At 51.6% G+C, this 26,711-nt stretch overlaps 1 protein-coding gene across 9 annotated transcripts in view; it reads left to right on the forward strand.

The window, feature by feature from the left end:
* SCN5A (sodium voltage-gated channel alpha subunit 5) overlaps positions 1-26,711 on the forward strand; it is a 78,336-nt gene that overhangs the window by 19,620 nt on the left and 32,005 nt on the right. For all 9 annotated transcript variants that reach the window (XM_021705867.1, XM_021705869.1, XM_021705870.1 and 6 more), the window contains exons 6-15: positions 1,760-1,990; positions 3,539-3,602; positions 4,975-5,116; positions 5,660-5,857; positions 7,414-7,593; positions 8,392-8,763; positions 13,727-13,859; positions 14,768-15,006; positions 23,330-23,503; positions 24,782-25,138. In XM_021705867.1, coding sequence (XP_021561542.1) covers positions 1,760-1,990; positions 3,539-3,602; positions 4,975-5,116; positions 5,660-5,857; positions 7,414-7,593; positions 8,392-8,763; positions 13,727-13,859; positions 14,768-15,006; positions 23,330-23,503; positions 24,782-25,138 — 2,090 coding nt within the window. The remainder of the gene's footprint in view (positions 1-1,759; positions 1,991-3,538; positions 3,603-4,974; positions 5,117-5,659; positions 5,858-7,413; positions 7,594-8,391; positions 8,764-13,726; positions 13,860-14,767; positions 15,007-23,329; positions 23,504-24,781; positions 25,139-26,711) is intronic.

Below are 26,711 nucleotides of genomic sequence, written 5' to 3' on the forward strand. Positions count from 1 at the left end.
GAAAGTGGTCATTAGAACAATGCTGTGGTCAGCATTATGGAAGTCTCCCCGGAGGAGGTGTCCCCTGAGCTGAGGCTTAAAGAGCCTTGGCCCTCTCCAGACCTCGGTCTCCTCTCCCACAAAATGGGAATGAAATCCAAATGGTTGGTTTCCAAGGGCTCTTCACCCAGCCTGTTAGAACTTCAGTGGCAGGAGAGTTTCCCAGCTGATGCCCAGGACCCTTCCTTTCTTGGGTCTTTTCAGAAAGAACCCTGTTAACTTCATTGGACTCATTCTTGCCAGAAGTGAACTCTGTCATCAATATGAGAAATATCTAAAGGACTAGATCTGTGCTCACCAACTGATTGTCCCCCCTGGACGCTATGTCCACAGGCTAGGAAGTGCTTCGCTGGGCCTTGAACTGGATGCTAGTTGAGGCAGAGTCTGCTGCCCACCACCTCTTACCCTGTGCTCCCTGCCACATCCAGTACGGGCAGGGTCTCCGGGCCTGGTGAGCAGAACCAGAGTGGGCTCCCTGAGGGGTTCCTAGAAGCTCTGCTAGAGATGAGGCGCCCTGGGCTACAGAATGGGGATCCCACTGACACCACCACTCCAGGCCCAGACCCCTGCAGGGGCCACGCCTGCCCAGGGCAGTTGCCAACATCTGCCAGGACGATTCCCACCAAGCACGCTGAGTGCCTCTGAGCTGCGGGCAGGCAGCAGCGCTGGTGACACAGTGGGGGACTTCCTCCCCCCCTCCCGTGGTTGCCCATCGCTGCCTCCCTGTCTCGAGGTCATGGGCACGGCAGCTGTGGGCACGGCCACCACGGGTGCTCCTAACACATTAACCAGCTGGACGATGGATGGATGGATGGAGCTTAATCTGAGATCTGGTCGCTTTGATGGGGGGTGGGGACTGGGGGCGGGAGGCTGGGCTCTGCTGCTGGCAGAGAAGCCCCCTCGCTCCAGATGCTCTGCTCAAACTTGTCGTAGGACAGTAGCTCAGTGTCAGACCAAAGGCGTCTACACGTGCTTTTCTGTCACTTTCGCTTTGTGGTGCTGGCTTCTGCAGGGAGCTGGGCCATGCAACTAACACATCATGGCCTCTTGGCTTTGGGGAATGGGATGGAACGGGATGGTTCCCGGAGGGACAGAGCAGGGCAGGAAAATGCAAAATAGGTCAAGCCCTCCCCTGCCCTTGAAGTTTTTCCAAAAGTGGGGCCCTAGCCAGAATAGACCCTTTAGGACATTACCCACCATGACCTTGCCAGACCTCCTGATAGCGCCCCCATCCCCCAAGCACACACCACAGTCCTCTATCAGGAATGGCTTGTGTCTCCCCATCTTCAGGATCAAGGCAGACGCTCTCCCATTGCCCTGGAATGGGCCTGGACCTCAGTGTCCTTCCCACAGGTTACATTTAAAGGCATACCTTGGGACCAGCCAGACGGGGACAGGCTTTGAGTGTTTTCTTCCTGAGGAAACCAGCATTTCCCATACCCATTTCATATATGCGGCTAGTGGAGAGCAAAGAGGCCTGGGCCCTTCTGAAAATACACGGCCAGACTGGACCTTTGCCCCCGGGGGAATCAGGACAGAATCTCAGTAATGGAGGAAATGGGAGCTTTGGTCTGAAAAGCCCGAGAGAGGCCTCTTTCACCTGCCCCCACCTCATGATTGCCCACCTGGCCCAGCACCCCCTCAGGCCTGGCCCCCACCCAGTGGAGCAGGGAGCACAGGACCTGTGGGTGACCCCCCTGCTCGTTCTTGCCTTCCCCAGGTCTGAAGACCATCGTGGGGGCCCTGATCCAGTCTGTGAAGAAGCTGGCCGATGTGATGGTCCTCACGGTCTTCTGCCTCAGCGTCTTCGCCCTCATCGGCCTGCAGCTCTTCATGGGCAACCTGAGGCACAAGTGTGTCCGCAACTTCACGGCACTCAACGACACCAACGGCTCTGTGGAGGCCAACGGCCAGGTCTGGGAGTCACTGGACCGCTACCTCAGCAAACCAGGTGCAGGCTCACTCTGTGGCCCGGGCAGGGCTTTGTGAGGCCACGCGGGCCTCGCCAGAGGGCAGACCTGCCCCCAACGGCCATTCCAGCCCTACCTGGGCCCCTGGAGACCCAGAGGTGTGCTCGGGGATCCCAGCCCCTGCTCTTTGGAACTCCAGGAGAGGACAAAGGGGAGGAGACTTTGGGCCTGCCCTCATGACTTCTCAGGCTAGATGGCCAGACACTTGGGGAACAGGAAGGATGGACTTAGCTGGAGAGGCACATAAGGGACGGCAGGTGCCATGGCTAGAGGCGGGGACAGACCCTAGAGAATCGGGCATGGGGAGAAGACCAGCCTGCCTGCCCAGAAAGGAGTGTCAGCTGGAGAAAGGGTGGGACACGGGGCTGGGGTAGTTTGTGAGGCTTCAGAGCGAAGGCCCCACCTGCGTGGCATGGGATGTTTCAGTCGACTTTGGTGTTTCTTGCCAGGATGTTAATTCCATGTGCATGCCCCCCAAAGCCCCGAGAGAGGGTCGGAACTAGCTCAGTGATTATACAAAATCTCATGAGCCCCTCCTGTCATTTCACAGATACATGGTTTTCTATTGTCCGGGCTGATGACGAGCACCTCTCTTAAATAGTACCATCAGTCTGGTTCAAAGGTAGACACTGGTGCAAGGCCAGATTCCAGGCCACAAGGACCTCCAGGGACATTCTGAAGTTAGGGCCTCTTCCCTACACCAGCAGTCCACTTTGGAAGAAGAACCAGACCACAACTCACTGACTCAATTTGCTTATGGTTCAGCTGTGGCCAAGTAGCAGTGGTTCTAAAACTTCCACGTGTACCAGTCACCTGGAGAGCTCCAGAAAGCCCACACTGCTGGGCGGCACCCCCAGGGGTTCCTGAGTCCGTAGACCTGGGGCGGCACTCGGGAAGTTACCTTTCTCACCAGGTCCCAGTTGATGCCTGCTGCCGCTGGCCTGGGGACCACAGTTTGAGAACTAAGGCGGGTAGTGGTGGGGGATGGGGACTGACAGATGGCCAGAGGGGAGAGGACAGGACTGGGTGTCGCATATGTCACCTGGTCCAGCCCCAGCCCTGTCTGAGCAGACCACGGTATCGCCACGATGACTGTAGCTTGTATTGCTTGCACGAGGAAGTGGGCCCGGACGGAGCTGAGCAGTAGCCTGCGAAAACCATGCCGTGGCTCATAGCCGAGCTGGGTCTCTGCCCAGACCCCTGCCTCCTAGTTCAGGGCCTCTCTTGGCCTGGGCTGTCCTCCTGAGTAGCTCGGGGCAGGGCACGGAGGCTCCCTGTGGGGACTTCCTGAGTGTTCTGGGAGTGTGGGGGATGCTAGCAGCTGAACGTCTGAGGAGGAGTAGGAAGCAGGCCAGGGTAGCAGCTGGAATTGCCTCAAGCCTGGCCAGGCAGAGGGTAGGGGCCAGGGCAGGGCCAGAGAAGAGACCACCAGTGGCGTCTGTACCTCCCCAGAGCCCTGGGCGCCACGTGGGAACCCCGGGAGTCTGAGCCACACACGTGCCCTTCACCGTCTGTTGTTCCTCTTTCAGAAAATTACTTGCTGAAGAACGGCACCTCCGATGTGTTACTGTGTGGGAACAGCTCTGACGCCGGGTATGTGGCACCCGCCCCCCCAGGGCCACCTCACCTAGCAGGGGTGAGGTGAGGTGAGGCGAGGGCGGCAGGGGAGGGCCCCCGCCCGGTGCTTTCTCAACTGACTGTGCTCTCAGTTTATGCCCTTGACCCCAGGCCTTCCCCTGCCTCTGTTCCCTGCTAGGCCCCTGGCATCTTTTCCACCCCACCCCCACCACAGTGGAGACAGCTCTGAGGTGGTGAAGGAATGAGGGCTCAGATCTGCAGGGAGGGCGAACAGAGCGCGCAGTGCCTCCCGCCAGCCCAACCCTGGCTCCCGTTCCTTTGTGGAAGCCCCCCAGGGCTGCTCCCTCTCCATCCAGTCTTCACTCCCTCCCTACCCATCTGTCCACTGGGTCAGGAGTGAGTATGGCTTCCCCCAGCAGCCTAGACTTTCCTCCAGGGCAAGCAGAGCCTGCACCTGCAGCCCGAGTGTGGTGCCCAGAGATGCCCCATAACCACATGCGGCTCCCAGGGCCCTGGGGCCCTGTGTGTACGGGATCTGGATCAGTGTGACCGTGCCACAGTTGTTAGGGGGAGAGTGGGACACCCAGGCTCACCTGGTGAGGGAGAGGCTCTGTGGGGCTGCAGTCCCACATCTCTCAGTATGAGGTTCCAGCCCTTCTTGTCTCTAAGGAGATTGTCTGGAGGGTCTTAGGATATGAGCAAGGCACAGAGGCTGCGTCCTCCCACTTGCCGAGTCCCCTGCCCCCCACCTTCTGTCTCTCACACTCATGAATCCAGCCCAGTGGTCCATCTTTGGGAGAGAGGCTGTCCCATCCAGCTCTGGGAACCATCATTCTGCCTCACTCTGCTTATGTGTGCAGTCATGCAGTCATGGAGAAGTCACGTTCTCCAGACGTGGCCAGACTCCAGCCCGTCCACTCCAGCATCGTCCCTCAACCCCACGGCCTGGCATTTGCCCTGGGCTCCCTGCTTTTCAGCTCCATGCTGTTCAACCAAGCCTTACTGCCCTCCCCCCACTGCATGCCAACTCTGTGCCCATCTCCCTGTGGGGTAGGCAGCCAGAGGAAAAGACTGTGAGCCAGGCCCTTGGCATTTCCTCTGTGAGGGCAGAGGCAACTCGGGTATCGTGTGGGCAGAAGGGAGCTGGACTTAGGCCTAGCTGAATACAGATGGGCAGAAAAAAGGCGAAGACCATGTCCCAGGCGGGAGGCACGGCATGAAAAGTCACAGCAGCAGGACGAGCAGCGTGGCACTAAGTTCGTGAAACTCAGCCTCATGAAGCTGTGGGGCATAGGTGGGCTGCCCAGGGAGATGCGTCAGGCCCAGGGAGCATCTCGGTGGGGCGGGGCGGAGGGGCATGGGACAGAGTCTGTGTGTCTGACTGCAGGACATGCCCCGAGGGTTACCGGTGCCTAAAGGCAGGGGACAACCCTGACCACGGCTACACCAGCTTCGACTCCTTTGCCTGGGCCTTCCTTGCGCTCTTCCGCCTCATGACGCAGGACTGCTGGGAGCGCCTCTACCAGCAGGTACATGGGTGCCCAGGCAGCAGAGGAACAGCAGGAACAGGCTAGGGACACACATCAGGGACCAGGATGCACAGGTGAATTAGCCAGAAGTGGCTCCAACAGCTTCTCTACTGGCAAGAGCTAAGGAGGCTCAAGGAATAAGGGACAGGGACTCTTGCATCTGAGGGATGAGACACAGCAAGCAAAGAAACTTTCTTTTTGCTGGTAAACAAGTACCCATCCCTCTATATGGGATATTCTGTGCTCTGTGAGTGCAACACTTCACCCTATGTGATGGAATAGTCCCCTCTATGCATGCAACATTTCCTCTGTTGCCTGGAACATTCTACCTCCCTCTATGGGTGGGACACCATCCCCTGCGTGTAGGTCATTCTTCTCTATAGGTTAGAACACTTACCTCTATAGATAGGATATGCTCTACTCCCTCCCCTGGCTGTGGTCATTTGAACCCTTGGCACAGCCAGACTGGACAACTTGAAATTCCATGACCATGACCTAGAAGGGACCCCAGTGAAGATAACCTCTATTGCCTTACTCCCCCAGACCCTGAGGTCTGCAGGGAAGATCTACATGATCTTCTTCATGCTTGTCATCTTCCTGGGCTCCTTCTACCTGGTGAACCTGATCCTGGCTGTGGTTGCCATGGCCTACGAGGAGCAAAACCAAGCCACCATCGCTGAGACCGAGGAGAAGGAAAAGCGCTTCCAGGAGGCCATGGAGATGCTCAAGAAAGAGCATGAGGTGGGTGAGCAGTGCAGCCAAGGAGCCTCCAAACCAAGCCTTCTCCTAACTGTGGGTGCCTGTAAACCTGGTGCCTATAAACCTGGTACATGCTGGGTAAATCTGGTGCCTGCTGGGTAAAGCTGATAACTGTAAATGTGGCATCTGCTGGATAAAAGGCAGGTCCTGCTGGGTAAAGCTGGTGCCTATAAAACTGCTGCTTGCTGGGCAAAGCTGGTGCCTGTGGGCATGGCTCCTGCTGAATAAAGCTGGTACCTATAAGTGTGGTGCATGCTGGGTAAACCTGGTGTCTGCGACTGTGATGCATGCTGGGTAGAGCTGGTGCCTGTGAGCATGGCGCCTGCCGAATAAAGCTGGTACCTATAAGCATGGTGCGTGCTGGGTAAAGCTGGTGTCTGCGACTGTGATGCATACTGGGTAAAGCTGGTGCCTATGGGCATGGCGCCTGCCGAATAAAGCTGGTAGCTGTAAGCGTGGTGCGTGCTGGGTAAAGCTGTTGTCTGCGACTGTGATGCATGCTGGGTAAAGCTGGTACCTGTGAGCGTGGCACCTGCTGAATAAAGCTGGTACCTGTAAGTGTGGTGTATGCTGGGTAAAGCTGGTACCTGTAACCATGGTGCATGCTGGGTAAAGCTGGTGTCTGTGACTATGATGCATGCTGGGGAAAGCTGGTGCCTTTAAGTGTGGCATCTGCTCGATGAAAGGCAGTTCCTGCTGGGTGAAGCTGGCATCTGCTGGGTGAAGGTATTTCATGTGAATGTGGTGTCTGCTAGGTAGAAATTTGGTACCTAGGTAAAGACAGTGCCTGTTCATGAGGGGCCTGCTAGGTAAAAGTAGTGCCCATGGCGAACAGGTGGGCGCTGTGAGTGTGGTTCCTGCTGAGGAAAGTGTTCCCTATGACCATGGTGTCATCTGAGAGAAAATCGTGCCAGCTGACTAAAAATGGTGCCCACTGGGTAGAGGTGGTGGCTCCTGCTAAAGTAAAGGAGCCTAGTGCATGCTGGATAAAAGAGAACCACGTGTCCTTGGACTGAGTTTATCCTACTCAAGGGATGCCTTCTGGTAGCTTGGTGAGGAACATCCAAGGCTGGAGGCCTGAGCCAGCTCGGGAATTGAGCATGGCAATACTGCGCTGGTTACCCCCTCGCTCCCCACACAGGTACTGCGGGCTAACTACAGAGCCAGCTGTCCACTTTCTTCTCGCTGCCCCATGCCACCTCCCCCAGCACCAGTTTTGGCCAGCTGAACCTTCTAGAAGATCTCTTGCCCTCTAATTCTGTCACTTCCTCTGCTCATCAACACCCACCTACCCCACCCCACCCCACCCCGCCCCCGCAACTGTCCCTCACACATGAGCCACTTCTTTCCTCTTCCCTGGACTTTGATTTTCCTGAGTCTGTTTGGGCTCATCTCTCCATGATGCCTTTGTCTGGGGTTAAGTGTGCAATTCTACTTCCTGATGGGGAAAGTGAGATACTGAGAGTTGCCCGGCCTGCCTTAGCCTGAGGCTGCACAAAGTCTCAATGACCAAAACATCTCTCTTCCACCTTTTCCAGGCCCTCACCATCAGGGGTGTGGATACCGTGTCCCGCAGCTCCTTGGAGATGTCCCCTTTGGCCCCAGTAACCACCCATGAGAGAAGAAGCAAGAGGAGAAAACAAATGTCTTTAGGGACAGAGGAGTGTGGAGATGACAGGTTCCCCAAGTCCGACTCAGAGGATGGTCCCAGAGCAATGGTAATCCCCAGCTATGGCTCTGGCCCTTTCTGGGTGGGTCTGGCATCAAAAGCCCATCATGTTGGGCCCCTGGTGCAGTCACAGCCCAAGAGAGTATCCTTAAGCCCCCTCCTAGCCCTTCCTGTTTCCCATGACCATTCTTGGAGTGGAGGAAGTCTGGGCAGAGAGACAAGCTAGGTTTGGGTGTTGTGATGTCCCCAACTGCAGCTAAGTCCTCAGCATTAAGACTGGGGCTGGGACCGGGGGACACCCTGTGGTGTGGCTTGGTAGACGCCCAAGGACATGCCCATGTGAGTCAGGTGCATGGCTGATGGCCCCAGGTCCTGCTCAGGCCAGGCCTGTTTGCACCACCAGGAGCTTTCCTGCCTCCTTCTCCCCCTCCCCAGCCATAGCCACATCTTTAGGCCCAGGTCAGCTTGAATCTCCAAACCCCAGAGGCACAAGCTCTAAGTGAGCAGAGATCCCAGATGATGCAGGATTGACTGTACCCCCTCCTCTGAACACACCCTAGCTCAGCCCCCACCCAGTTCCTGAGTGGCCAGCAAAAGCCCTCAATGCTTGGGGCATCTGGGTGGCTCGGTCGGTTAAGCGTCTGACTCTTGATCTCAGCTCAGGTCTAGAGCTCAGGGTCATGAGTTCAAGCCCTGCTGGGCGTGGAGCCTCCTTACAAAAAAAAAAAAAAAAAAAAAACTCTCATTGCTGTGAGAGAACTTCTCAGTCTCAGAGAACACCACAGGGGATAGGCTGGGAGCACATGAAGAGCTGGCTTGGTCGTGTGCCTTCTCCCTGTGCCCCCAGAATCATCTGAGCAGCATGCACGGCCTCAGCCGGACCTCCATGAAGCCGCGCTCCAGCCGCGGGAGCATTTTCACCTTTCGCAGGCGAGACCTGGGTTCAGAGACGGATTTTGCAGATGATGAAAACAGTACAGCGGGGGACAGCGAGAGCCACCGCACGTCACTGCTGGTGCCCTGGCCTCTGCGCCGGCCCAGTGCCCAGGGACAGCTCAGTCCAGGGACCTCGGCTCCCGGCCACGCCCTCAATGGTAAAAGAAACAGCACCGTGGACTGCAACGGGGTGGTCTCCTTGCTGGGGGTGGGCAACCCTGAGGCCACCTCCCCAGGGAGCCACCTCCTCCGCCCTGTGATCCTGGATCGCCCCCCAGACACGGTGAGCCAGCCCCGTGATGCAGCCCCAGGGCAGATCTGGTCTCCCAAACGGGTCAACAGTGCCAGGTCCAAAATACTCACTTAGTATCTACTGAGCACCTATTGTATACTGGGCTCTGGGGGTGAATAGCAAAAAAAAAAAAAATCTCTGCCCTCATAGAGCTTCCATGATAATGGGGGCAGACGGACAAACATTAAAGAAAGAGGAAAAATAGGTATATATGTATACATGGTATATAATGTTGACAAAGAAGAATAAGAGTTAAATATTTAGCAACTGGTAAGGCCCGGGCACCGAGATGCCATGGTGGCACAGAACCAGTGTCCTGAGGGCCCTGTGTTTGCCAAGTGTTAGCCCGTGGAGTTGCTGGATCCTGGGCAATGCAAGGGGTTCTGGGAAAGGGGCCCGAGTGGCCAGGGGATACTTACGGGGTTCTGGGCAACAATTATTCATCAAGCCTAAATATTTCAGTACTTTATAAACTGGTAAGCATTAGCCCAAGTAATAAGTGCTATGGGAGGACAAGAGTAAGTATGGGGGAGCAGGAACCCTTACCCATTAGGAGCCATTTAAACAAAGACCTACAGGAGGCAGGGGTGGGAGCCAGGCTGCTTTCTGAAACCCGGGGTGGGGGAGGGTGATATAGCACCCAGATTCTAGACACAAACTGGGTTTGAATTCCAGCTCATGGCTTACCAGCTGGTTGGCCGTGGGCAAGTTACTTTCTTTCTCTGTGTGTCTGTCATCTGTAAAATGAATTAAAAACACTCATCTCAGATTGCTGTGAGGATGAGTGATCTCATATGGGTACAGCAATCAGGACATCATGAGTATGCTGATGTTGCGATACTGTTATAATAATATAGCATCATTGTATCATCTGAGGGAAGCCTGTTCCAGGCCTCGAGAGCAGCCAGTGCAAAGGCCCTGAGGCAGGAGCATGCCCAGCCTATTGAAGGAAATGCCATGAGGCCAGAATGGCTGGAACCTAGGGAGCAAAGGCAAAGGCGTTGCAGTTACCGTCAAAAAGGTAGCGGAGGGACAGGGCAGAGGGTGAAAGGCCAGCCAGAGCTCTGATTACTCAGTCAGCTGAGCCCGTGATGGACTGATGACTGCCCAGTCAGCCCTGGAGTGTCCTTGCTGATCCCTGCGCCCAACACAGTGCCCAGGGCAGCCCACCCGGGAAAAGGGCACATGTGTGGCTTATACCCAAGGCCTGCAGGAGACGGAGGAGGAGAGACTTTCCTGAGGAAGCTAGGACAAGACAGGGAGCCTTGAAGGTGGAGGTGGGGCTGAAGAGAGGGGGCTCACAGCCAAACGGCCTGTTTTGCTCCAGCTCAGACTCTGGCTCTGGCTGTGGGACTTGGCGCAGGTTAACGAATCACTCTGTGCCTCAGTTTCCTCATCGGTTAAGTGGAAATAAAATTCATATCCACGTCCGCAATTTGTGGTGAGGACTAAAAATGGTTAAGACCTGTCTGGTGATTAGACTGGTACTTGCCTCCTGTTGGGGTAATTACTACTATTATCTGTTAGCTTTATTATTGAAGAGGAAGGAGCAAAGACTCCTGGTGTGGACTGCAGTATGCCTGGGGCAGTCACACTCCTCTGGAGCAGGGCGTCAGAGAGAGGGTCCTGGGAGCGCACTGGGGGCAGACCACAGCTTCCTGGGGGGCCTGGGAGGGCACTGGCTATCACCTGGAGGGTGGACTGTCTGGCCTTTCAGGAGCACTGAATCCCGGTGGTCTAGGCCCCCTTGCAGGTCCAGCCCTGGAGTCTCAGCCTTGTGGAATCAGGTCAGCAGCCCAGAACACTAATAGAATTTCCTAATCTCATTAGGGAGAAAATCATCTCATTATGCTCCACATGTCAAGAGGAATCCAAGTTCAAACACTTCATTACCGGGAACTCTGACTTCACCCTTTCTCACTTCTGTGGGGCCCATTTGTAACCTCAAAGGGATTAGCAGGCCAAGGGACTTATTTGCAAAGTTAAAAGAATTAGCGGACCAAGATGGAGACATTGTAAAGTTAAAGAGATTAGCGGGCTGTAGACCCCTGGGAATGCCTTCTCTGCCTCCACTGGGTCCCCAGTGAGGCCTGTCTGCCCAGTTCTAAATCTGAAGGCAGGGCACGGTGTGGGGCACATAGTGGGTGATCCACCAAGACAGGTGAGGGGAAGAAGGGCCAGCCCAAGAGACAGTTCATGTTTAATTTATCCCAGTCAAGGGGGTGGAGGGTGAAGCTTTCCTTTGTCCTCTGTCGATAGGAGGGCCCCTGGACCAGAAGGCCAGATGGGGGTGGGGCAGAGCCATTCTTCTTCTCCCTCCGCATGTTAGACTTGCATCCTCCTTTCCCTTGGTTGTTCAGCAAGTTAGAGGCAGGGCTAGAACTTAACCCAAGCCTTCTGATTCCCGAGCAATTATCCATGCAACCAACATTTGTCCAGCGCCAGCCTGCTGTGTTGAGTTGGAGGCTCCAGGGATATAGTGGTGAACAGAGCAGACAAGAGCTCTGACCTCGGGGAGTTTACCTTGTGGTCAGGAAGACAGATGGCAAACTGGTCAATATTTCCAGGTTAGCAATACAGGTCATGGTGCACAAAGCGTTGCTAGGGGGAGGGTTGGGATGGCTCTTAGAAGACTCGGGAAGTCCTTCTTGAGGAGGCGACATTAAAATTGACAGGCAAATGATTTTAGGGAGCCAGCTACAAAGATCCGGAAGAACAATGTTGTAGGCAGAGGGAACAGCAAGGACAAAGGCCCTGAGGAAGAGGAGGCTTGACATGTTCGAGGCATGAGAGGGCCAGGCAGGGTCAGGTGTGCTGGAAACAGCAAGAAGGGATACAAAATGCATTTGATGAGTTAGGATTTGGACTATACAGTGCCTCGTAGGCAATAAAAGAGTTTGGATTTACTCCGAGAAAGATGGAAAGCATGGGGTGAGGGGAGGAGAGGATTATCATTTACTTTTTAAGGGAATCCCTTTCTGCTGTATAAAGAGGGAGGAGATGGTAGCGTGCGCTAGGGTGGACTATCAGCCAGCTATTACTACATAATGCTGTGTATAGCAAACTAGCCCCAACGTCAGTGGCCAACAATGAACCTTTTTGCTCATGCTGACTTCTCTGCGGGATGACCATGGTCTGGCTGGTCTAGGTTGGGCTTGGCTGGGCAGCTCTGTTTCAGGCTGCACGTTGGCTTGGCTCCACACTGTGGGTCAGGTTCAGGGCTGCTCCGAATGTCTCTGCTGAGGCTCAGGCTGAACATGTGGCAGCTACCTGGGGAAACTGTTTCCATAGAAGATTACTGGAGCCCAAGAGCAAGGCAGACGGCACAAAAACACCGAAGGCGCTGTTGTTCACATCATGTCCACTCACATTCCGTTGGCCAAAGCCAGTGTGTCATTAGTGGGACAGGGAAGGGTGCTTCCCCCACAGTGGGAGAGCACTGAGTAAATATTTGCTAAATGATAACTCAGACTATCACAGTCAAGGAGGAGGAGGAGAGAAACCAGCAGAATTTAAGACACATCTGTGAGTTAAGCTGGCCGGGCTTGTGGTTGCCTCAGACTCAGGTACCACCGTTAACAGCAGCCTCCTCAGCCCTCTCAGGCGCCTCTGCTTGAATACTTCCATGACGGGGAGCTCACGCCCTCCCTAGGCAACATCTCAGGGCAGTCCCACCAATTGCAAAGGTTGACTTTAACTTGAGCTCAGATGGATTTGGTGACCAACCCAGGCCCTGACTCTGCCGCCCTGGGTAGCCCAGGCCCCTCTTCCTTCTGACCTTCAGAGATGATAGGGCCTTCGCTTGCACGCTGAACAGCCCCGTGCCTTCCGCAGCCCTGGCTCAGCCTCTTGCACTGTGATCACACAGGGCCATGCTGATGTGAAGGCTTCTTGTCCCCACCCCCACCCCCACCCCCCACCCCCGCCTCGTACTGGGAGGCGGGGCTCTGAGTAAGCCTAGAGAGTTCCTGCCGCCTCCCTCTATCAGACACACCGCATCTCCATCTGCAGATCTGGCTCTTCTGCTTACAAAAATGATGCCAATGCATTGACAGTGAATCCCGCAGTGCTGAAGCATATAAGTGCAAGAAGACTTCGCCCTCCCCCTCGCCTCCCCCCACAATCCCATTCCCCAGATATACTCACCTTAACGATTCCGTGTGGATCTTTCAGATCTTTTTTGTGTTTTTTCATCAAACTGTTTGTCTTGGAGGTGCTCCCATGGGAACGCACATGGAACTGCCTCCTTCTCTTTACTCTCTGTATCAGGGTCCAAAGTCAGACTGTATCCATAATTGATTTTAATATTCTTTCTATTGATTGGTTTTGTTTTTATGGTATTAGGAACAATGCTGCAATGAGCATCATTGCATATATATTTTTGGTGCACGTGTATAATTATTTATGAAGTTAGATTGCTAGATGAGGAATTACAGAGCCAATTTCAACTTTTCTTGGTAGATAGAGCCAATCTGCCTCCACAGAAGCTCCCACCAGCTATGTCTAAGCATTGTGCTTTATGCTTCTGTTCATGTCACCTTAGAGCAGGGTAGATTTTTTCCTTTATGTTTCTTTATGCTCTTGACTCTAGGGAGCTTGTGGTCAATTAAGACTCCCAGATTGTTTTTGCATGTACTAATGTATAATGATAGCATTTGGTTAATAGAACTTGGTACATGTAGTTTCCTGTTCACACTCAAGAATTACCACTGACGAGAGACGGTGAAGAAAGGAGAATGGAGATAATGATTAGCAAGGGGGGGGCGGGTAGTTAATAACAGGGAGGGAGTTGGGAGCAGAGAAACCCAGCATCCGTGTCCCATCAAGACCCCCATCCTGTCTCCCCGTGCCCCCCTAACCCAAGTGTGGGACCGCTGTCCCAGGCCCAGCAGCCACCCCAGGTTCAGCAGGACCCCCGTGCCCGGGCTGATGCCTATCTCCTGGTTGCCCCCAGACCACACCATCGGAGGAGCCGGGCAGGCCCCAGATCCTGAACACCCAGGCTCCATGTATGGATGGCTTCGAGGAGCCAGGAGAGCGGCAGCGGGCCCTCAGTGCCGTCAGTGTGCTCACCAGCGCCCTGGAAGGTCGGCTACCCCTGGTGTCATCCAAACGCTCCCACCCCTGCCCTGGGCCCCCTCCCACTTAGCCTACCTGAGCCAAGCAACCCCTAGCTGCTGGCCTTGCCTTGGACCTCCCCACAGTGGGCCCAGACTTTCCAATCTGTATTGCCTCTGCATCCTCCAGAGCCATGTCTGTGTTTCTTCCAAACATCCCCTCAGCTGTCCTGGCCTGTCCTGGGCACTTCCCAGCCTCATCCTGTCTTCTCCCAAGCATCCTCATGCCTTCCTGGGGCCATCCTGGCCCAGGCATGCCAACTCTAGCCTATTCCCAGCCATTCCACGTCCACCACAGGCTATTCCAAGCATCCCACATCTGTCTCGGCCAGTCCCACCTTAGGCAACCCCCAGCCGTTCCAGTCTGAACTTGGCACCACTCCCCACCCATCTTGTTCCCTCCTGTCCCATATGTGTTCACATCTTTTCTGGTCTGTTCCAGGCACCCGCCATCTGTCCTAACATGTCCCAGATGCCCACGTCTGTTCTTGTTTTGGGTGTCCTTAGATCCGACCTTGCCTGTCTCAGATGTTGTCTTGTCCTTTTCAGCCTGTCCTCCCCCTGGGTGTCCCCATGTCTGTGTGAGACTGTTGTCTCCAGACAGCCCATATCTGTCATAATCTGCCTTGTCCCAATTGTCCCCACATCCATCCTGACCTCCTGTCCCTGTGGCCCTCTCCTATCCTATTTCCAGAGTAAGGGGCCGGGACATAAGCCACACCTTCCCTTAACCTTCCCTGTCCCTCTCACTGTCCCCCTGTCACGTAGCAGCCCTGCCCTCTCCCCAGCTAAGTCATACGTCTTTTCTGGAATACCAAATTATATGTGAGTCAGTCCACAAAAAAACAAACCAGCTCACTGGCTGTCCCCACCCCCAGAGCTGGAAGAGTCTCACCGCAAATGTCCATCATGCTGGAATCGCTTTGCCCAGCGCTACCTGATCTGGGAGTGCTGCCCGCTGTGGATGTCCATCAAGCAGAGAGTGAAGTTCATGGTCATGGACCCATTCGCCGACCTCACCATCACCATGTGCATCGTGCTTAACACACTCTTCATGGCACTGGAGCACTACAACATGACAACTGAATTCGAGGAGATGCTGCAAGTTGGAAACCTGGTAAGGGCTGCCAGCAGCCGACTCTCAAATGGGCATCCTGGTGTGATGGGCTCTCGGCCATCTGGCACAGCCTTCGTGGATAGTGAGGGGGATTCAGAGCACAAAAGGATTTTCTGAAGGTGGGAGTCACCGTGGAAGACATCTTGGAACAGGAAGTGTCAGGATCAGGTTTTAAGGAGCTGAGAGATATAGCTGGGAGTGAGAAGTTGGGGATAAAGATGCCCAGAGGCTAGAAAGCAAAGGTGAGTTGAGGGTGAACTTGAAATGTGCAGGGACGTGAGATATGGCAGTTAGTAATGGAGGAGGAGAGTGTATGCAATAAGAGGCAGTTCTCTCAGGGGAAGGATGGATGGATGGATGGATGGATGGATAGATAGTTAGGTGTAGTTGAGTCAATCAGGCAGAGCCAGATTTGAATTCTGACTCAGCTCCTACTATGTGACCTCAAGCAAATTACTTAGTCGCAGTCATTGGCACAATAAGTATTTGTTTAATTTAATAAATGTAAAATTAGTATGACAATATCAAGCTCATAGGAAGCTAATGAGAATTGAATAAGATAATGTGTATAATGTGCTTGGCTCAGAGTTTGATAAAGAGTAAGCACTCAAAATAAATGAAAGCTGTGGTCTGTGGATATTATCACTGTTGCTGTTATTAAAAAGACTGCTCCTGGAAGTCAGAATGTCTGGGTTCTGATTCTGATTCTTTTTCCTTGAGATCAAATCAGGTCCTAGCTCTTTATTCTAAAGATGGGAAACTGAGGCTCAAGAGGTGACATAGTGGTGGCAGAGTTGGGCATGCGACTACTGTCTCCTGACTCTGAGAGACAGCGCCCTACTGGTTCTGCCCAGCTACACACAGACAGCCATTCCCCAGGGGTTCCCAGGTCAAGGCTGGCAGAGAGCCCAGTGGCCTCTGAAAGGAGCTTCTGGGACCATCACTGAGGTTGGGTGGAGGAGAAGGCTGTTCAGTCCAAGCTTTCTCTTACTGCAGAGCCAGCCTGATCTCGGTCCCAGTGGCACAGGTGGCCCCCCCGACAGACAGGTCTCCTACACTGTTGAGTGTGAGGATTTTCTTCCTTTATTACTTCCTGTATCTAGAAATCTGGATAGTTATCTCAGGGTCTATTCAATTTTTTTCACAAACGAGAGTCCATTTTGCTATAATTCTACTTTCTTTCCTTCTATCTGCAAACAGAAGGGAAAACTCTATTACAGTCTGTAGGTGTCTCGTGGCACAATTGTGCCTGCCTGGTGTTGGGTGGTCTTCAGATGGTGATTATGTAGGGTTGCAGTTGAATGCGGTTTTATTGGAATGTGACCATTGGGTTGCACTGAGCAGCAAATCAAGGTGATAAAGAACACTGGTGGCTTCTCTGGATCACTGAGTTGTGATTGAATTGAAGTTGAGTTAAACTTGGGGTTCTATTGTTAGTAAGAGGTCATGTCCTTGGAGTAAAGCTCTCTTTTGTTTCATTTGGATAGCTTTATTGCTACTCTGTAAGGTTTTGATTGTCCTGAAGTTAATATATTCTTGGTGGTTTAAATGTTACATGTAAAGAAACAAAACCACAACAATAAGCATGGGAAAATAATCTCAGTATGGGAAAAACCTTTCTGCTTTTTCTCTCTCCCCCCACCAACCCTGTCAAATAAATAAATAAAATCTTTAAAAAAAAAAAAAACTTTCTAAGCGAAGATCAATAGATTTGACTTTTAGCCCATCATCTAAAGAACAAATGCAACTTCTAGTCTTAACATTGTGGACCAAAAAACCTGAAAATCCCCTACTAAGAAACAACTAAGAATACAGCAAATACTCTTTGAAATGCATATCAAAGCTCATAAGAAAGTAACAAAAATCCCCTAGTGCCAGAAACAAAGAGGAACTTAAAAACCATAGCAGTAAACATGTGAAATGGTTCTGTAGTTGCCCCTGTGGGGGTCAGGAGCAGTGATATTGCTGATTTGGGGACTTGGATTTTAGTGAACATACAGAGACAAGGCAGGTTTTTAGACAGTGTGAGTAGGGGTTGGAACTGAGTAGCCCCATGAGAATATAACCCTACTTTCAGTAGAATGGTGAACCAGAAAAAACTCCCGGCACTGAAATTGGGAAATTATAAAGAAAGGAAGCTTGTCAGTCTTAGCCAGGGCTGAAGAGGAGGGGAAAAGCAACCTCTGGAAGCTTGTGACTGTGAATTTGGCCTTATATAGATTTGGAGTTCAAATTTATAGCTGAGTATTTCTGGAACCTATGCCTAAAAATTTAACAGATAAAGTGATCCTATGATATCTTGGGGCCCCTGCAAGAAGTAAACACAAAACTTCTCTGGAAAGACACACTTTTAATCCAGGCCAGGCATATTCTCCAAATTATAAAACACACAAGGAAATTGTCCACTATGAGGAAGAGTCAGCAGACAGACAGACACAGACACACACACACATGCTTATCCTCCTAAGAGTGTCACATAATATAACTGTCTAATACGTATTATAAAATAAGAATGTTCATAATAACTAAAGACATAAAAGAAGGAATTAAACACTAAAGAATATGACAGCTTTGGAAAAGAACCAAATCAAATTTCTAGAAATGGAAAATGTAGCCACTGAGATTAAAATCTCAATGTATAAATCAAATAGCACAGACATGGGGCACCTGGGTGGCTCAGTCGGTTAAGCAGCTGCCTTTGGCTCAGGTCATGATCCTGGGATCCTGAGATCGAGCCCCACGTGTGGCTCCTTGCTCAGTGGAGAGCCTGCTTCTCCCTCTCCCTCTGACTGCCACTCTGCCTACTTGTGCTTTCTCTCTCTGTGTCAAATAAATAAAATCTTTAAGACAAACAAACACACACACAGACACACAAATAGCACATTCATATAGCTAAGGAGAGATTAAATTAATATAATTTTAGATCTAAGGAAGTTGCCCAGAATGTAGAGAGATGAAGAGACAGAAAATATGAAATCAAGGTTCAGAGACATGGAGTCAGAATGAGAAGGTCAAGCACACAGCTGATAGGAGTTCCAAAGGAAAAGATAAGAGAATGGGGGCAAAAGAACATTCAAGAAAAGAATAGGTGAGAGTTGATCAAAGAAATGAACCTGAGATTCAGGAATTGCATTACGTCCTGCACAGGATAAATAAAATATCTAGACACAATGAACTTCAAAAGCAAAGACATCATATAGCAATCAAAACAAGAAAGATCGCCTACTAAGGAACAGCAGTTAGATAGATGGCAAACTCCACAGTAGCTTCAACAAAATCCAGAAGACAGCGGAATAATCATTCCAAAGTTCTGGGAGAAAACAGTGGACACTCTAAAATTCTATATCCATTGTCTGGCCATTTACAAAAGATACTAAATACTGAGATTCTACCACACACAAATTGTATCTCTGAAGCAATAACAAAAATTTGTACTTCAGAAAGAAGTAAAGTGATTGCAGAATCAGGATTTGAGAAGAACTTGAAAGGAATAGTAAGAATGTGGGTAAAGCTAAGCAAGCATTGGCTGTAAACACAATAGTAATAAGAATGGCTGATTGGAGGGTATAAAAAGTAAGAACTAAAACATTGGAACTTTAACATCCCCCCCACTTCCTGGGAAGCCACCATCAGCATTGCTCAGTGGCCCTATAGCACATAAAATAGGCATGGAGCGGGGATTGGAGGTAAGATGGGCTAAAGTTCATATGTACTCTGAAATATTAAATACCTTAGATGTTATTAACTCAAGCCTGATTGTTAAAACTTTTAGGGTAACCTCTAAGAGGATAGGAATGGGAAGTTTTAATTGCCAAGCCAGAAGAGAGGGAAATGGAGAAATTTTATAACTCAATCTAATAGAAGAAAAAAAAAGGAGAGAAAAAAACAAAAAACAGAAGACACAAAATAAAATGAAGACATAGGTCCAAATATACCAGAAATCATAATAAATAGAGGTAGGGACCACCATCACCAGTTAATGACAGATTGTTGGTTTGGTAAAGAAATCAAATGAGGCTATATGTTTTTTACAGAAGATATCCAAATATATTTTGGGATCCAAATCCCTAAAAGGGATTGAAGAAAAAGAGATGGGAAAAAGATAGAACAGGCAAATACTATCAAGAAAATTGATGGTGTTATATTGGTATCAAACAAAATAAACTTTAAAGAAAAAGTATTATTGAGGGATAAAGAGATCCAAAACATAAAGATGAAAGAAACAATTCACCAGAAACATATAATTCTACCTGGATGCGCCAAATTACATAGCTTCCAAATATGTAAAGCAGACAATAAGATCAATTTAACAAGACCACAATCTTAGTGAGAGACCGCCCTCCATAACTGATGAGTCAAGCTTACAAAAGGTCACCAAGGATCTACGGGACTTGAATAAAAGAAATGAAAAGCTTGACTTAACGAATGTGCAGAGCACAGCACCCAATAGTTAAACAAAATTCACATGGAAGATTTACAGAATGACCACATTTTATGTCTCAAAGCAAGTCGCAGCAAAGACAGGGTATTGTGCATCCTTCAATCTCCAACCATTGTGCAATTAAAATGTATGTGTCAGAATCTCTAAAAATGCTCATTGACTATGCAATTCCATTTCCAGAAATTTATCCTAAGAAAAGAATTGGGCAAGATGTTTTTAAACAAGTATGTGGAAGGATATTTATTATGGTAATGTTTTTAATAGGAACAAAAGAATGCCCATCACAGGGAAATACTATGGCACATCTGTGCAGTGGAATATTCCACATCTGTTCAGGAAGGAAGGGAGGGAGGGAGGAAAAGAGATGCCATAGATCATGTTTAATTGGCATTGAAGATGTTCGCAGGAATTAAGCTTTAAAAGCAAGTTTACGTTAAAGATATTAAAGAAATAAGGTCAAGGAGAATTTGAAGTTTCCCAAAAGTCCCCCCACTTCCTGGGAAGCCACCATCAGCACTGCTCAGTGACCCTCCTGCCCAGAGTCAGGGAAAGCTGGTCCCCACCCTCCCAGTCTCTGCCTGCCAGATCCCAGTGAGCCTATAAAACATGCGGAGTTGTTTGAAGGCAGCTCCTGCCTGGGCCTGGCCCTCTTGGCTCCTCTCATCAGTCATAATAAATGCTGCCTATGATAACAATAATGGCCCTCTGGTAGGGAGCATCTGCTTTGCATCCATTAGCTCTAACTCTTAGTAACATCCGATGGAGCTCTCCTTACCCCATTTTACATATGAGGACACTCGAGGCTCTGGCAGATGAGGAAACTGGCCCAAGATCACGCAGCAGCAGACCCAGCTTTGGAACCTGAGTCTGGCTGCCATTCTCTACATGTCTTAAACCATCAAGCTTCAATCACAGGGCCTTAGAAAGCCTGGGCTTTCCTTTGGAAGGAGGAGTCTGGCACCAAAATGTATGCATTTGTAAAGCAGTGGTTCACAAGCTTAGCTCCATATTAGCATTACCTAGGAAGTTAAAAAACAACAACACTCAGTTCCTGGGCTGCACTCCAGTCCACTTTAACTAGAATCTCTGGGAGTGGGACCCAAGCATCTGTATTTTTATTTTTTTATTTATTTATTTTTTTAAAGATTTTATTTACTTATTTGAGAGAGAGAATGAGATAGAGAGCATGAGAGGGGGGAGGGTCAGAGAGAGAGGCAGACTCCCTGCCGAGCAGGGAGCCCGACGCGGGACTCAATCCCGGGACTTGATCCCGGGACTCCAGGATCATGACCTGAGCCGAAGGCAGTCGCTTAACCAACTGAGCCACCCAGGCGCCCAAGCATATGTATTTTTAAAGCTCCCTAGGTGATTCCAAAGTGCACCACGTTTGAGAACTCAAAAATAGCACTTTTCAAACTTCTAATCACGTGGGAATCTAGTCAAAATGCAAGTTCTGCTCGGGCAGGTCAGGAGTCTTCAAGATTCTGCATCTCTAAAGAGCTTCCAGGTGATGCTATTGATTCCTTACCACTTCCCCCAAGAGGCATTCCCCAAGAGCTTCTGCTGTCTTTTTCTTCTGACTTCCAATGCCAACTAATATCTGCTCTCTTGCTGCCAAAACAGACTTGCACTTGGGCAAAGTGAGGCAGGATTTTTCCTGAGCTCCTTTCCCAGAAATGAGTGTTAGCGCTCGTGGGTCTGGTGACCAGGCCTTAAGAACACACCCACCCTGGCATTGCTCAGACAGGTGATGGGGGAGACCTGAGGGCCAGCAGAGGTGAGAGGAAGGGGCTTCCCAGGCCCCACCCTTAGGGGTTCTCAGGGAGACCCAGGGCAGGGACATGGGGCACCGCAGGGGCTGAAGGTCGAAGGCCCAACTATGTGTATGCTTATTCAACAAATATTGGTAGGTTGACTACTGGCTGGGCACTATTCTTGTACCAGTAAGATAGAAAAGGTCCCTCCTGTGGAGCTTACAGTCTAGCCAAATCCGTAGCTACATATACAGTTTGTCACATGGTGGTAAGTGACGGAAAGAAATATAAAGCAGAGAGGAGAGAGGAGGAATTTGTTGGGAGGGGGCTCATGATTTTAAGCGTAGGAAGCCTCATCCATTAGGTGGCTTTTAAGCCCAGACCTGAAGGGAGTGAGCCCTGTGGGTGGGGGAGGGGAGATGGCCCAGGGAAAGGCAGCAGCAGGTACAAAGGCCCTGAGGAAGGAACAGCGAGGAGACAAACAGGCTGGAAGAGCAGTAGGGGATGGAGTCAGAGAGGATGGAAAAGTTATGGGTACAGAACCCAGAGATAGGCTTGGCTGCTGAGAAAAGGGGCAGAAGAATCCAAGGATGCCTCCCCACACGTGAGGGGAGCCCAGGTATTGGAGCTGAGGCTGAGAGATATCTCGGGCCCTCCCTTCCCTAAGACCCGAGCTGGTGGGAGAACAGTTCGCTCTGGGCACAAGCCCTGACGGGAGCCCTGAAGTCATTAGGGCTGGCTGGCGGGTGGTGCCCTGTGTGGCAATGCAGAGGTATCTGCCCACTGGCCATCCTGGTGCCTCACTCCCTGGGCCAATAGCAATCCCTGCCCCCCAACCCACCGCCACAGGGCCTTATCTGAGCAGCGGAGGGAAGGGCTGGTCAGGTATCCCTCCTTCCCTCCTTTCAGCACAGAGCCCCCACAGCGGGTGCCGAGGCCTGGGAGATCCCCCCTGTTTGCTGACTCCAGCAGGCTACTCAGCCTCCCTATCTCTGACCTCTCCTCTCTCACAGCCCTGGTACTGTCCCCAGGAATGGTCTGGCCCTCTGACCTCAGCCCTCACCCACAGAAGACCTCGGTGACTCCTCACCACCCTCACAATAACCCCCTCAGCTCCAAGAAGGCCCCGTACACAGGCCCAACTTCCTGCCGGCCATGCCCTCCTAGGACATCCCCTCCTCCAGGAGCCACGCGCCCCTCGAGGCTATTGGCACACTGCGGAGCGGTTGGAAATGGTCACAGCTGCTTGGCCCACCACACGATGGGCTCCTTGACCATGGGACTCTGCTGGCCTGGGCTGGGGGGCGGGGGGCTCCAAACTGTGTCAACAAATGGAGGGAAACCCAGCCTCTGCCTACCTCAGGAATGTTTCCAGGAGGCAGAGGGCGTTGCTCTGAATCTTGAAGGACAACACCAAGTTCATTTCCTGGCTCTCAAACATACTAGCTACGTGACCCCAGGCAAATTACTTAACCTCTTAGTGCCTCAGTCTCCTTCCCTGTAAAATGGGGACGATGATACTTTCCTCATCGGGTTGTTGGGTGGATTAAAAGGAGCAACATATGCAGAGCATGCCAGCCCAGCACTGGCACGTGATCATGCTCCCAAGAAGAGGTGGGTGGCTGTCATTACAGAGACAGGAGTTCAGTGTGTGGACAAGATGGAGCAGGAAGAGCATGGACAGAGGCCCCGAGCCATGAAAGCCATGAGTGTTTGCGGGATGCATGTATTTGGCACATATGGCGTGAGCGTGCTTCCTGTGGTGACACGGGCTGGAAGGTGTCAGGCTGGGTTGTGTCACCCCCACCGCAGCCCCCCTGCCCCCAGGTGCTTCCTGGAGCTCTAAGTCTCTGCAGGGCCTGAGATGGGCCTGGCTGTTTCTGAGGGCCAGCCTGGCAAATCATGGGTGGTGAGCCCAAGAAGGAGCTGGGCCATCAGGCCACACGTAGCCCCAAGGGCCTGGGCCATGGCTGAGCAAGCACCCACTGGGAGCCAGGGTGCAGTCACAGCTGGCAGCCCAGAAAGGGGACCCCACGGGAGCAAGAATCAGAAAGCAGGGCACCCCTCCTGGTCCGAGGGTCTTTCCAGCCCAAACACTGGGAACCCTGATCTCTCTGTTCCTCCCCAGGTCTTCACAGGGATCTTCACCGCAGAGATGACCTTCAAGATCATCGCTCTGGACCCCTACTACTACTTCCAGCAGGGCTGGAACATCTTCGACAGCATCATTGTCATCCTGAGCCTCATGGAGCTGGGCCTGTCCCGCATGGGCAACCTATCAGTGCTGCGCTCCTTCCGCCTGGTACCTGGCTGGGCCTGCTGCAGGGGGGTGGGGTGGGGGCCTGGGGCACTGAGGCAGCCTCCTCTGAGGTCACCACTCAGTCACTCTTACTCTGATCCATCATGCCTTCGCCTAAGAGCTATTTGCTGGGTACCCCAATGCTAGTGATGTGGAGGGTACGGGGGGGACAAGATGGGAGACATCCCTCTGGGGAAACTATTGGGATGGCCATCCTGATGATTTACAAAGCCCTGTATGGCTCACCATGCCCCCTTTAGTCCTCATAGTATCCAAGGAGAGGAGCTAGTATTACTATATACCCATTTCACAGATGAGGAGACCAAGTGAAATGAATTTCCCAAAAGCCACATGGGAAATAACAGGTGGAGCCAGGCCTGCTGACAGCTCTCCTGGGGTTCTCCCTGCTGGTTTCAGAGTCAGCATTTTGGAAACTCTTATGCACACAACAAATCATCTGGGGATCTTGTTAAACCGCAGTGCCTAGTTTAGTAGGTCTCGGGTGAGGCCGAAGCTGCTGGTCTGTGGACCACTCTTTGAGTGCAGAATGCCTGAGAGGTCCACACGTGGGGCTGGAAGTAGATCAGGGAAGGCTTCCTGGAGGAAGTCTGGGCAATGGTGGTGGGTTCACTGCGGGCTTGAAAGGCAGGATGTTAGGAGCAGTAGAGAAAGTCTAAGCTATAGGTTCTAATCCTGACCTCCACTGCCATGAACTAATGGACTCAGAAAAGTTACTCCACCTTTAAGGGTTGGCTTCTTCACCTGTCAAAGGAAGGAGTAATAGTGCTCACCTCATGTGGTTATCGGGAGCTCTGAATGAGGTGAGCCACCCTAAGCACCGGCCTGGCACAGCAGGGACTCAATACATGCTAAGCCCCTGCCCCCCTTCTCTGTGATAACTGAGAAGAGAGAAGGTTGGAGGCAATTGGGCAAATCAAAGATGGTTTGACCTGATGAAGATGAGTCTGGAAGAGGAAGGACATTCCATGCTGGAGAAGTCTACTGGGAAGTTCCTAGAAGTGAGCCTGAGACGGGTAGGAAGCTGGTGTGGGGATGAAGAGCAAGGATAAGTTGGGGAGATGAAGCTGGAGATGTTGACTTGACTCCCAGAGCCGAGCCCAGTGAAGCTGCCCTCAGGCTATAGAGAGAAACAGCAGTGTGTGCTCTTGGAAAAACAGGTGTCCATGGGCCCCCTGGGTTTTCAGGCAGGAGCTATCAGGGGTGAGGGTGTCCATGGGCGGCGGGAACCAGAGCCGCTCACAAGGACACCTCCCTCCCCAGCTGCGGGTCTTTAAGCTGGCCAAATCATGGCCCACCCTGAACACCCTTATCAAGATCATCGGAAACTCAGTGGGGGCGCTGGGGAACCTGACACTGGTGCTGGCCATCATCGTGTTCATCTTCGCTGTGGTGGGCATGCAGCTCTTTGGCAAGAACTACTCAGAGCAGAGGCACCGCATTAGTGACTCAGGCCTGCTGCCGCGCTGGCACATGATGGACTTCTTCCATGCCTTTCTCATCATCTTCCGAATCCTCTGTGGGGAGTGGATCGAGACCATGTGGGACTGCATGGAGGTGTCTGGGCAGTCACTATGCCTGCTTGTCTTCTTGCTTGTTATGGTCATTGGCAACCTTGTGGTAAGTTGGCCAGTGGGCCCATATACACCACACACACGTTCACCCACCCAGTCATCCCTCTGTCCATTCCCTTCCTTCCATCCATTCCATCATTACTCAGCCGTCTATCAAACTACCCATTTATCCATCAATCTCTCATCATCCATCCGTTTACCCATCCATCCACCTATTCATTACCCATCCTTCCAGCTATCTACTCATCCATTCATTCATCCACCCACCTATGCACCCAGCTACTCAACCATCTGTGCACTTCTCACCACCCCATCTATTCACGTACCCACTTATTCTTCCATCTCTCTACTCATCCATACATCTCCCTATCCAGCCATCGATCTATTTATCAGTCACCCACCCGCCAGCTCACCCATCCATCTGTCCACCTCTCCATCAGTCTGTCTACTCAGTTACCAGTCCTCCTATCTATTCACTCACTCACCCAGCCATCCATCCATCGACCCCCGCTTATTCATTCTCATACCCATCCACCCATTCATTCACCCATCCATTTATCTGTCCATCAACCACCCATCTGTCAACCTTCTTCACTCATAAACACACACACAGCCTACCTGTCCACCCATCCATTCACTCATCTACCCATCCATCTATCCATTCATCTATCATCCATATTTTCGCTCTCTTACCTCCCCCTCCACTCACTAATCCACCCCCACATCCGTCAACCCACAATCCATTCACTCATTCACCAGTCCTCTCCATCTACCCGTTTATCCATCCAGCTCTCTACTTACTCACTCACTGACCCATCCATCCATTCCCATCACTCCTCATTTGCTCATTCATTCAGTCACCCACCTAGGTACCTGTCTATTCATTATATTCTCCTTTTATATCCATTCACTTATTTATTTACTCATCTACCAACCATTTTATTAGTCATTTACTGTCAATGATTTATCACGTGGTTTTTCAATTCAGCTGCGCTCCTGTTGCATGCAAAATATTGTGGCAGGTGCTGCTGGGCATACAGAGGTGAACATGGCCCTGACATGGCTCACCGACTAGAGAGTGGGGAGGTGGAGGGTTCAAACAGGCCTGGAATAACTCTCAAGCTGGTCAGAATGATCAGAAGCATTAAGGGGGAGCCCTTGGGTGCTGAGCCCCTCCGGCAGGGGAAATCAAGGAAGGCTTCCTAGGGGAGGGTTTGGAGCAGACCTGCTTGGTGACTCTAGAGTGGGAAGGAACAAAGGGAGCAAAGCACAGGTTACAGCAGGTGGTGGTCCAGGTAAGGCAGGGTCCACGGGAGCTTGTATGTCATCCTGGGTAGCTATGGTGGGAGTCCCTGCTACCCTGTCATGAGGGACCCAGGCCTTGCTCCCATGACCACCTGTGTGTCCTAGAACAGGTGCATCTTGCCTTGTAGCTTTACAATGTGGGGGAATTTGGCAGTTGAGAGAGATCAAAAATCCCAATGCCAGAGAAGAAGCTTTGGGAAGAGGCCAGGTTGAGGCAAGTGAGTGGTTCAGGAAGAAGTCAGTGTCCACTGGGGATACGGAGCTACCTGCCTGGGCACACAAGTGGCCCACCCATGCTAGACATCACACCTGCG

The sequence above is a fragment of the Neomonachus schauinslandi genome, chromosome 1, assembly GCF_002201575.2.
Source record: "Neomonachus schauinslandi chromosome 1, ASM220157v2, whole genome shotgun sequence".
NCBI classification, from domain to species: Eukaryota; Metazoa; Chordata; class Mammalia; order Carnivora; family Phocidae; genus Neomonachus; species Neomonachus schauinslandi.